Source organism: Saccostrea cucullata, unplaced genomic scaffold (assembly GCF_032062105.1).
Source record: "Saccostrea cucullata isolate Sc308-1 unplaced genomic scaffold, CSIRO_AGI_Scuc_v1 ctg246, whole genome shotgun sequence".
In the NCBI taxonomy this organism is placed as follows: domain Eukaryota; kingdom Metazoa; phylum Mollusca; class Bivalvia; order Ostreida; family Ostreidae; genus Saccostrea; species Saccostrea cuccullata.
The window spans coordinates 531,035-543,126 of NW_026934303.1; the positions used below are offsets into that span (position 1 = coordinate 531,035).

Genomic DNA, 12,092 nt, shown 5'->3' on the forward strand with positions numbered 1-12,092 from the left:
ATAAGATGACGTCACGAGCATGGAATAGCCACTCGGGAAAACTCCAAAACAACTATGAACATTGCAGGAAGCAGGAAATATGTTAAGAGAGTGAGCCGTGTATTCGAGTTTAAATGACAAAGACAGTTTTGAGTGATAAAGACTCTGTATCAACCGATGACCGCTTAAAGGAAACGGCGGATTATCAGTAAAAATCCGGTCAAAAGGCTAGAAATGTTTTAGAAAGTGATGGGCACTTTAATGTTGCGGAAATATGGTGAAAACAAAATTAAACGCAAAAAAGAACAACACTGTGAACTCTTATCAAGTTTTATTATTTTTTGTAGTCTGTTTTATTATTCTGATATTATGATACAAATGATAGGCTGCACATTTTTAAAAAATAAGACAATAAAAGTTTTAAAAATATATACAAAACAAGTAACAACAACAAAAAATACGACCCAGTATTACACAGAGACTTCATTAGCTGATGTCCTGATTCCGATTTCTTCAGAAGTTCTATATGGACTCTCCCGGTCAGTAAGCCACACTGGAGCTCCCTGAGACCCGTCAGACCGTCTGTATGACGTCACCGAACACGACCGCTTTCGTGAGGAACCCAAGGATCTAGAATTCATGCCATATGATAATTTGCAACAGACGGCACGAAAAAAAATTCTTCTCATTGAAAGAATCGTCTCCTTCCGCAGTAAAATGTAGATCCAAGGGTCTATGATGGAATTGGTTACTGCAAGCCTCAGAACAAGCAGTTCTGTTCCACAATCTCCATCCATCCAAAATACAGCATGAGCAAATATGACGCACTTAAATATATAAAATAAAGTTACAGTAGATTTATCCGTAATTTTATTCAATGTTTTTTCTTCTTTGATAACAAAAATTATTGAACATTATCTTCATGTTATAATACATCATCACAATAAACACATGCACAGCTTCTCTCTTTCTTTTCTATATTATTATTATTTTTTAAAAATCAGAAATGTTTTATAATACTGAGGTCTGATATTAGGAATGGATGGATTGCTGTTGATATAAGTCTTTATAAAAGGTGTGTCAATTGCCATTTCTTATTGTTGTGTTATGATACCAAATGTTTTGGAGTTTTGTATACTTATATAAGATTCAACAGCTCTGACGCAGGAAAGTCTCCTATACATGATTCATCATTTAAGTCCTACAGATGAACAATTAGTTGTACTCAAATCAATGGACTAGTGATGGCTTAACCCATCCCAAAATTTGCACTTAAAACTAAATCATTAATTGAAATTCAGTACGCTTGCTTATGAATCGCATTTAAAAAGAGTATTGCACATAAGTACCGGGTATATGATTTTAGAGTGTTTTTTTATATTTCGACAGTCTTTCTCCTATATAAAATTAAACCGTTAGATGTAAATAATTCTCTAGAAATCGCTTTGAATAGATATTTTCTGTTTTGCCTTGCGTAAATCAAAGAAAGCTTACAATTCTCTTATACCTTATATAGAATATCCATTACCTTATAGATTTCACTTATGTTTAGTTGTATCGATATAGCTAAAAGGTATATCATAGAGGGAGAGCAAGATTCTAGTTTTCTTCCACCAGAACTACATAGACTATATATTTCCTTCGGCTACGCCTCGGGAGATATTCCTGATCTCAGGGACCTAGAATTCTTCTAACTCCCTTAATAAGATTATATACTTAGCTGATTCAGTCGATCTAAATGTATTTGCGCATACATGTACTTGACAACCGAATATTGGCAACCTTTTCTACAGGCTTTCTTAGTTACTCTTTAGTCTTCTCTTTTGTTTTAAAACAGTCAAAGGTTTGAATAAAATGGTGGCCTTAGAATCTCTTAGGTTTAAGAAAACGTTTCATATTTCATTCATTGAAATACTTTGTTATAAGCTTGTATATATTGTTCGTAAAATATAGCTGGTTTATAGAAAAATATATTATAGAAATGAAAAAGCATCTCTAATTTAAAATCTATCGATGAATCTAGAGTGAACACGTGGATGAAACTGTATGCATCTTTTTAATTTATAAATCACATACTAGTATATGATTTTCAGTGACCGGATTCATTTTAAAAAAAATATGTAAGTTAAGGATTTTAAGATATACTGTATACATGTCATCATAGATGCATCATTTGTATGAGAAAACCATTAATAATGGTGTGTTTATGTACATATTAAAATAAAAACAATTACTGTATACTTACAATCAACGGCGTCCATAATGTTGCAAAAACCACTACTATAGTGAGCAAAAATACGATGTTGAAGACGTCTCTTTTACTATCGTTATTCTGCACTTTGCTTCTCTTTTGTAAAAATCGTCTACGAAAAATAGTAATCACTACTATACTATTCAAGGATACAATTGTTACTATGATAATAAGTCCAAGGAAGGAATAGAGAAATGAATTAGCCCTGTTGAGTATTGCAGTGCTGCTGTTCCCTTGAACTTTACTGAAGTCGATGAAACACCAAGACCTTGGGTAGAAACTGTGACTATCACCGAGTCCAAACAGGTGAAGACTACATACCACGGCTGATGAGATCCAAGTAACCCCCAACATAATGTTTACACGTCTATATTTTGTGTTCGTGTCATAAAAAATTGGATACATTATGGCAAGGAATCGGTCTATAGACATACTACAAATTATCATAGCGGATGCTAGGAGCGTGAAAGTGTATATAAAGGAACTGTAGTCACACAGGGCTGTTGGCATCTGAAAACTTCGAACAGCGTACCTTATCATGACGGTAGGGTAAACTAGCAAAATTCCTCCGCCGTCTGTAAGAGCCAGAGCAGCCACCAACCGATAAAATGGACGCCATTTGTGAGTCTTTGCAGAGAGTTTAAGAACCAGCAAAGCTATTCCATTACCAATAACTCCGATAGCGAATTGCATTGCGGGTGGAACAGCTGATTCTTCGTTACGGTAAGTAGCGTCTGAGGTATAACAAGTTGTTGTATTTCCCATTTTTCTGTCAGTTTAAATTTACTTCCGGTATTCTTTAATTTTTGAAACCTCTTCTGTAGAATATCTTTTTTAAAATTTTTAACAGGTATCATCATATCAACATGCGTTGTGTGCAGTGGTTTTATCTTTATATTGATAAAATAATGTCTATCAGTTATTTGAGTTGTATGATTAGATAGCTAAGTGAAGTATCAACATGTAGCTTATCCTTATACTAGTGCTAACTTTTAAATTCTATCACGATGTGATAGTAAAATATGTCAATCAGTTTTGATTTCTTTGCCTCATGAAGGGTATTAAAGATTTTATTGGCTTCTTGAAAAACAAATTATTAATAAAAAGTTTCATTGTCATTAAGAAATATTTTTATCCATATCCTTTGATAAATGTAAGGGTGTAAAATAAAAAAAAAATGGTGCATTTTATTCAAGAATCTTAAATTCATCAATCTTGAAAGTTATCATTTATAAGCAACCCAATTCTCTAGTGGTAGGGCGCTAACTTTGTGATCTAAGGCCCGGGTTCGATTCTCGTTCGTTGCGCCGCATCAAACCTAAGAATGATGTAAATATAGGAAATGACGTTTCTTTTGCCAATCACCGATACTACAATTAATAGTCACGTGTCTTTTGGACGAGACCTCAAAAACCGACGTCCATGTCAATAATTTTTCTCCCATATGGAGACGCCACCACTTGCCGATGGATAAGCTAAATTTTTGTCCCATGCTTGGTACTCAGGGCTATTGAACAATGAGAGATCTTTTTCGTCCCAGCACCTAATGCGACACAGGACCTAGGTTTATACAGTCTCATCCGAAGGACATGTCTCTACGTCCGACAGTGGAATTTGAACCCGCGATGTTAGCATCGACGCCTTACTTCGCGACTCTAGAGCAGATGCTCTAACCACTGCACCATGCAGGCGACATTAATATGAATGATAAAATTATTTGAATGGAAAAAGTTTTGAAAGCGACGTTAAACAACATACAATCAATCCATTGATCAATTAACTTTTTTTTTATCAATCTGATCATGTTTGACATTAAACCTTCTAGAAAAAAGCATTACAAAATTATGAAAACACAATGTAAAAAGGAATAATCGGGTTTGAGAAATTCATACAAATTTAATTTTTAAAAATTATAAATCACGATCATAAAGCAATGCTGGTTATTTCCCGATCATGAAAAGGAGAATAGGGCGGGTGTGAACGGTCAGCAGGAGATACTCCCTCCTCCATGACACTTGATTCGGGCCAACCTCTGGTGGTTTGGACGTCCGTATTTGCTCTGCTCCAATTTTGTATTGTCTAATGGACTTTTGAGCTTTAATATTGTTCGTAGTATCCATATATTTCATGAAACAGACAGTTTTTTTTAATGGCAAATCAATTAGTGTGTTTGAAATGAAATTAAATAGAATAATAATTTCTTATCTTAATACTAATGACGATATGGGCTATGCGGACAATAAATCTTTTCTTTTGTTTTATAAATTATGATATTATTGCAATGAACGATGGCAACGAGTGAAAACCCTCTTGATAATAAGTATTATTCAGAGTTGACGGAAATAAACATAGACATTTTTTTTTAAAATCTACAACTTGATGAATCAGCTTTTGTCTATCAGCTGTTTCACATTAAGAAACAAAGGACATTTCAACAGAGACTTTATTTTAAACAAAAATAAAATAAAAACTATCGATAATACAACGCAAACAAATTAAAAAAACATTAACAACAAAATTGATACAGTTTGAAATAATCATTCACTTTCCAAATTTCTTTTAGGTACAAAACAACACTTTTACGTCATTAGTTTTGTTGCATCAGAATGTCTTCTAGGGAGTTATTTTGACGCGGTCTTTTTTAAACACCTTGATTTTTTTTCTACAGCAGTAATTGTGAAGCGGTAATCAGTTGGATGGTCTTCTGCACTAGTTACATCCTGACTTTTTCTCCAGCGCTTATTGTGACGTGGTCATCTGTCGAGATGGTTTTGTCCAGACTCTTACTTTGACTATAACTTGGAGCAGGGTTAGATTCAGGACCGCTAGTTTCTGTTGCCAGATCCAGTTTGTCACAGTAACCTCTGCAGTGCCTCTGTAGAGCCCGCAATGTCTCTTTTCTGAGAAGTATATAGATCCAGGGATCTATGATAGAGTTGTTCACAGCGAATCTTAGCACCAAGAGTTCTCTGGCGCCATTACCCTCAATCCATCTCCCAGCATGCCCCAGAATGGTAAACTAGACATGGAAAAAATCAATCGTAAGATTTTTTGTTAATTAATTATTCACAACATATTTTCTTGATCGGTTATTGAGATTTAAAAAAAAGATTGGAAATCTAAATGAATTTCAGAATAATCATTGTATTATTAGCCCGTGCATATATACAAAATAAAAATAGACAAAAAATCAACCAGACATTTGTTTTAACGAAGCCTCACTGCATATAAATTAATATTTTCTTGAAATGAATGACAACTGAACTTCACGCTTACCATAAGAGGTGTCCAACAAACACCAAAGACTGTCACAATTATCAGAAGGAAAATGACAATGAAAATATCATTTTTCCTCCTTCTCTTTGCGGTAACTTTAATGTTTGATTTCATCCCTCGACAAACAGAGACGATAACAATAAAGTTTAATGAGATGGTCAATGCCAGGATAGCTAATCCAAACAGAGAGTATATGTAAGAGTTAGCTCTATCCAGTGTAGTGGTTCCAACAAAGTTAAGAAAACACCAGGATCCAGGATAATAATTGAAACTGGATCCTAGTCCCATCAGCTGAAGACACGAAATAAATGTTCCGGTGATCCAAATAGATATCAGCATTATGTTTGTCCGCCGCTCTTTGCCTTCTGTGTTGTAAATAAAGGGATACAAAATCGCCATGAAACGATCAACAGACATAGCACAAACGATCATTGCCGACGATATTAATGTAAATGTGTAAATAAAAGAACTGTAGTTGCAAAGATGTACGGGAAAGTCATAGGTAAAGTCTGTCGCATATCTAACCATAACTGTGGGGTAAACTAGAAGTATTCCTCCACCATCTGTCAAAGCAAGACCCCCAACTAGTCTGTAAAACGGTCTCCATTTGTGTGACTTTGCTGATTTTACTAAAACGACTAGCGCAATTAGATTTCCAATCACACCTAGCCCAAACTGCATAGCAGGAGGAACGGCCGATTCCCAGACCTTGGTTTTCGTGGCGTTGGAGACAGTAGAGTTGCGCTCTCCTTCATCCATCCTGACGACCAAGCCTCATATGAGCGGTAGCCCTTATTTTGTTATTTTATATAGTGTCGATGAGCTCTCTCCTCTCACTTCCTTGTTTTCTTAAATAACCTCTAACCACCAATTGGAAACAAGTCTCTTAATACGTAAATTGCCACTCAAGAATACTGGGTCAGAGGGGAGGGGGACCTACGGCTCATTGAGAGGAATAAGTCTTATTTAGCTATAGATTTTTTTTTTTACAATTAAATGATTTACTTTTTAATATCATTTGATTTTGTCTTGCGTTGATGTAGAAAAACTTCCCCGTTATCTACAAATTTTATTTTATATTTAAACTTTTCCTATTTTATCAAACGAGGATTTAATGTTTATATTAATATACATAAACTTTTATTCCATCTGCATGTAGTTAATGACATTTTTTAAAGACATGAAACCGATCCTTTATGTTTTTGTTTAATAATAAAACTGTTTTTCTATTCTAATTTATAAGGGTGGTATGTGATCTTAATTGACACATATTTTTTTTATATTTTTAACTGTATGTTTAACAAGTAACAATCTGTTTAGACAAATAGAAAAAAGGAACGTTTATTAATAAGCCATTTTCACTCTATTTTTTTCAAATTCATAATAGATGAAAAACTTGTTGGGACCATGTGCCTAGGAGGAGTCAGAATTCCCTGTTGACTATTCATACCCACCATGAGTCCTATGTTTCGATCAATCCATAGTCATTATAAAAGTTCATTATAAAAAAAAAATCAGCAAAAATACGATCCATTGATAGGATATGTTTGCTAATAAGATCACAAAACTACCATAGACTTTAAGAAGTGCTGAAAAAATAAGTATTAAACAATTTAACAGAATTATATAAATTTAGTTTGCAGAAGCCCAAATATGATTTTTGGCAAATGTTCAAATATTAGAGAGGAAACATTCATACAGAATAAACATAAACAGTTAAATTCATTAAGGGATCTACTTTACGCAAGTTTTCTTTCTACTTGAGATGAAGTGCAAGTAGTTAAAAAAGATCGAATTGTTCCTGATTTTTTTTCTCGCAATGTTAACTTTACTCGTAATTCTTACTAGAATTACAAAAGTTTCCAAAAAGACATTTGATCAACCATTTGATTCACTCCTCCATGACACCTGATCCCACCTCTGATGTTTTAGAGGTCCGTGTTTGCTCAGCTCCTATTTTGTATTGTTTTATGGACTTTGATATTGAATATTGTTCGCCATCTCCATATCCTTCATCAATAAAAAAAAATAACTTGATTTCACTAATAACACATTCAGTTGAATTAAAACGAAAATAGTTTATAGTTTCTTATATGTAGCTGTATCCAAAAACTTTAATGCACATGAAAAGTTTGTAAATTGTGTTAATAGTGTCATCTGAACTTTGCCATTTTAAAAATTTATCTATTTCCCGCTTCTTCTTTGAATTAATTGGGGAATTGTCTAATCCTTGTCTTGTATTAAAGAGCTGATCTGCCAGGACCGATGAGGATTTCCTCTAAGGATAACAAAATGTCGGAACTTGTGTACCTATAATATGAATAGTTTTAATTTCCTATAGGACTGTGTGTTTGCAGATAAAACATTTTTACTTTAAAATAAAACTGCAATTTTTCGCCTCTGACAAGATACCTACCATTATGTAGTAAAAGCAAAATCGAATCAGTCATGGTAAAACATTCTTTTGATAATTAAACTATTATTTCCTCTCTAAAAAAAATAATGTGTCCTATAATCTATAGAAAGTTTAATGAGTTTGTTTCTTTTAGGCAAAAAAAAAATAATAACCTCAAAAAAAAAAAAATAAATAAAAAAATAAATAAATAAATAAATAAAAAAAAATAAAAATAAGAACAAAACAAAGAAACAAACAAAAACAAACAAACAAACAAACCATGAAAATTTGCCAGATATTCTACTTCTTTAAAAAATATATACATTAATTAAAAAATAGACATTACTTTTGAGAAACACAAATCAGTATAGCTAGGAAGAGCACCAACAAATCATTTCTAGCCAGGATATACTTTACATTTGTGAAAAGTGAATTAATATAAAATTAACGTGTTTGATATCTAATTTGTTTAAAATTAAAAAGCATATTAGATAACCTCTGCTCTGTTTCGCTTTCCTAATTATTTTGCGAGGAAAAACTTTAATTATTTAAATCAATTAAATTGATACAGATTTCAATGCAATACCTTTAAATAGATTTTACCTAATTACCGGTATTCCATTTTAATAAAACTGGAGAGAATTTAGCATAGCAATAGGGTTACTTTAAATATTATAAATCTTTAACGCAGAAATATTCGATAGACTCGAAGCAAAATCTTAAAGTATATATATGAAAACGTGTTAAATATTATGGCCATTTTGAAGAAATCTTGTGTTTCTAAGTCTACCTTCCCTATTGTTCGATATAACTTTATATGTCATCTGTAGAATAAACATTTGAAAGATAAATCATTATATTTAACAATGAGACTGAGCATTGTAAAATGCAATGTGAAAAGGGTTTATCAAAATAGAATATTGAAATTCTTCCCGAATGTAGAATCTATATTATAAATGAATATGTACATGTACGCAGGCAACTTTTACTGCTATTGACCTGTGAATTTTTTGTTTGTTTTTCTCGTTTCAATAAGATTACTTTTGTTATCATATGATCCCAAATTAAATCAAGTTGATGAATTTAGGAAGAAAATGTTTTGGAAAAATACTAAAGATAACCAACAACTTCATTATTTAATTTAAAGTTTTTCCCGGTACAATTCAAAACTGAATTAATTTCAAATCCAGTATTATCCTGTATGCAAAATTTTCTATTACTCATTTATTGAAACATTAAATATTGACAACAATCACAGAGCAGAGAATAAAGTTAACCATAGAAAATCAATATCTGATACCCGCTTTATTATTCAACTTATAAAACAAACCAAGGCTAAATTTTTTTTTATCTGTTTGTTGTTTTTCTGTAATTTAAGACCAAAAGAATGATTAGCTTTCCAAATAATCTTTGTATCTATGAAACATATTGAGTATTCAAGATCAAAGGTCCATAAAACAATACAAAATAGGAGCAGATCAAACACGGACCTCCGAAACATCAGAGATGGGATCAGGTGCCATGGAGGAGTGAGCATCCCCTGCTTTATGTAAAAGATGTAAACAATAACCAGTGATCAAGGTCGTAAATCTCGGAAGCAAAACGAATCGTAAAGACGACAAAAAAACGGACCATAAAAAATTCCAGAGGTGGTATCAGGTGGCTAGGGGGAGTAACCCCTGTCGACCGCTGTCACACCCACGGACTGATCAGATTGAGAAGTATTTTGTTATCAAATTTACGATAAATCCAATGGCATATTATATGGTCTTAAGCATGGCCATCAAAACACGATAAAAATATAGGCTGTACATGTATTTACAAACGTGGTTCTTACACCGACCGTTTGTCGGGAGAATTTGTGAGAAGCTGTCTTGAAAAGAAATTGTTGAAATCTTTTTGGCATCATTTGAACATCGATTGAAACTTGCCTGAATTTAAAAATTCAGAGCACACCCTTTCTACATTGAATCAACTGGAGACATAAGGACTAGATGCAGGTGTATGTGTTTTGGTATATTTCTCAGTAAAAAGGAAAGTGAGCAATTTTAAAGCTGAAATTATCAACAGTTTCGTAATTTCTATGGTCGATACAATGACCTTTTCAGCAAATACAATTTATCATTGAGTCAAGTGATGACTGACGTTTTTCATACTAATGGTTAGTCCATTATTTATACACTAAAATGATGACGGATTTTTCCGTTATTTCCCGATCGTGACAAGGAGCACACGGTGGGGATGCTTACTCCTCCATGGCACCTGATCCCACGTCTGATGGTTTGGAGGTCCGTGTTTGCTTTACTACTATTTTGTATCGCTTTATGGACTTTTGACCTTTAATACTCTTCGGTGTCTCCATACATTTCATTATTTCAAGTTCACTGGTCGATATCAAGCAACGTATAGAAGAAAGTAACCTTGTTAAAATATAGTAGTCACTGATATCTTTGAATGATGAGTTGAATGGCAAAGTAAAAACTAAAGTTAAAAACTAAAAGTTTAGACTAGATTCTGCCTCAAAGCAATATATTGAAAAGGTCGGCAAATACAGGAGCACATTGTGTGTCGATCTAATTTCCAAGCGGAGGTTCAAAGATCACAAACAGTCTTTAGCTTATCAAAGTCAAAACTTCAATAATAATTCAACGATGTTTGTTATTGAATTACATGTATGTCTCTTTTCGATACATATTGTTGAAATAAAACATTAAAAATAGTAAATATCGAAAGTGTTTGGTCTCTTGATTTTGAGATTCATTTTAAAAAATGGGAGCAAATGTGAATATTTGACAAAAAAGATAAGATAAAAAGTGAAATGAAGAAAAAGTGTGTATCTCCTATCGCTAAAACAAACTTTGTAAACCTCGTGATACACGTCAATCAGTATAGGACAGTTTAAAAAGCTTTACAGGTGAACAAGGTCGTGATAAAAAAAGTTAGCTTTGATAGAAAACGATTTATTTTCAAGTTTGCTAAGCGTTTATTTGATTTAGATAATGAAAACAATCAGTGAGTTAGAAATTTTAAATTGATACGCAAAAAAGTTAATTTACGCATAACTTAAGGATAGTAGCCCTGGAGCGAATTGATGGAAAAAACAATTTTCATATAAAGGCTGGTTAGGTTTGGGGGGGGGGTGTTAAAATCGATGTAAATAAAGACAGGTAGAGGGGCAATTACTAAGATAAAATAAAGTTATAAGCTGATCCTTACGTCAAGGGTTCAAATCCCACAGACAGGCGTGGTGACCTGTTTTTCGGATGTGATCGTAAAAACCGAGGTCCTTTACGCGTCGCAAGGGATTCTGGTACAAAGAAAGTCCCTCACTACCCAAAGGCCTTGAATGCTAAGTACTAATTTTCAGCCCCCCCAACCAGTAAGTGGATTGGGGCCTTAGTATGATCAGGGAAAAATCTTGAAGGGATGTTAAACAAACAAAAATTTAGAAATCAACTGTTTTTCATAAAAAAACGAAACCATTTCTCACTAAGTCGAATTTCTTGAGATGTTATTTGAAAAAAAAAAAACCTCCAAATAAACAAGAAAGCCAATTGATATTACACTACAACTCTTTTTTTCCAATGAATGTGTTGGTGATGCAAATGCAGTTTTAGAAAATAGATCAGAATACACCATACTGCGCAGAATTAAATTTATTCTTCCGCAAATTGATGTTTATATATTTTACAAAACAAATACTTAACTATGAAGATTGACACACAAGTACTTGATAACACTTACATTATGAGTCAATAGCACTGGTACATGTATATATACATTGTACATGAATGATATTTTTTTATATTATCTGTATTCCTCTAGGTATAAGACTAGTTCCAGAAAACATCACGAATCAAACAGGTAATCAAAAGCTAATAACATATTTAAATACATTTAAGCATTTCATAAATTCCTATTGAATTTATAATTGGTACTTATTTATAGTTTGTGTTTTAATGCACTTTTTATAGTGACGCGAAAATTGGCTATGGACTAACACTCATATTGAATACTGCAGTTTAATTTTAAAAAACCGCTTCACTATGTCCGTTAAATTGAAAAGTTGCAAAGGGCACCTATACATTTTCAACATTCACTCTTTTCTTTTCAAAAATGTGAACAACAAACATTTTCTCGGTTATTACCGGTATTAAAAAATAAACGCAATTTTCCTGCTATATTCAATAA

At 32.9% G+C, this 12,092-nt stretch overlaps 2 protein-coding genes across 2 annotated transcripts; both read right to left on the minus strand.

Annotated features, from left to right (window-relative positions):
- Positions 1–371: 371 nt before the first annotated feature.
- On the minus strand, positions 372–3,047 carry LOC134240431 (prostaglandin E2 receptor EP4 subtype-like). The gene is made up of 2 exons (XM_062722521.1): positions 2,225–3,047; positions 372–806 (listed from the first exon to the last, which is right to left on the minus strand). Exons 1-2 carry the CDS (start codon positions 2,993–2,995, stop codon positions 450–452), a joined length of 1,128 nt encoding a protein of 375 aa, XP_062578505.1. The 5' UTR covers positions 2,996–3,047; the 3' UTR covers positions 372–449.
- A 1,612-nt stretch (positions 3,048–4,659) lies between these two features.
- On the minus strand, positions 4,660–6,303 carry LOC134240433 (prostaglandin E2 receptor EP4 subtype-like). The gene is made up of 2 exons (XM_062722523.1): positions 5,507–6,303; positions 4,660–5,249 (listed from the first exon to the last, which is right to left on the minus strand). The coding sequence occupies exons 1-2, from the start codon at positions 6,263–6,265 to the stop codon at positions 4,944–4,946; spliced, it is 1,065 nt and encodes a 354-aa protein (XP_062578507.1). The 5' UTR covers positions 6,266–6,303; the 3' UTR covers positions 4,660–4,943.
- Positions 6,304–12,092: the final 5,789 nt, after the last annotated feature.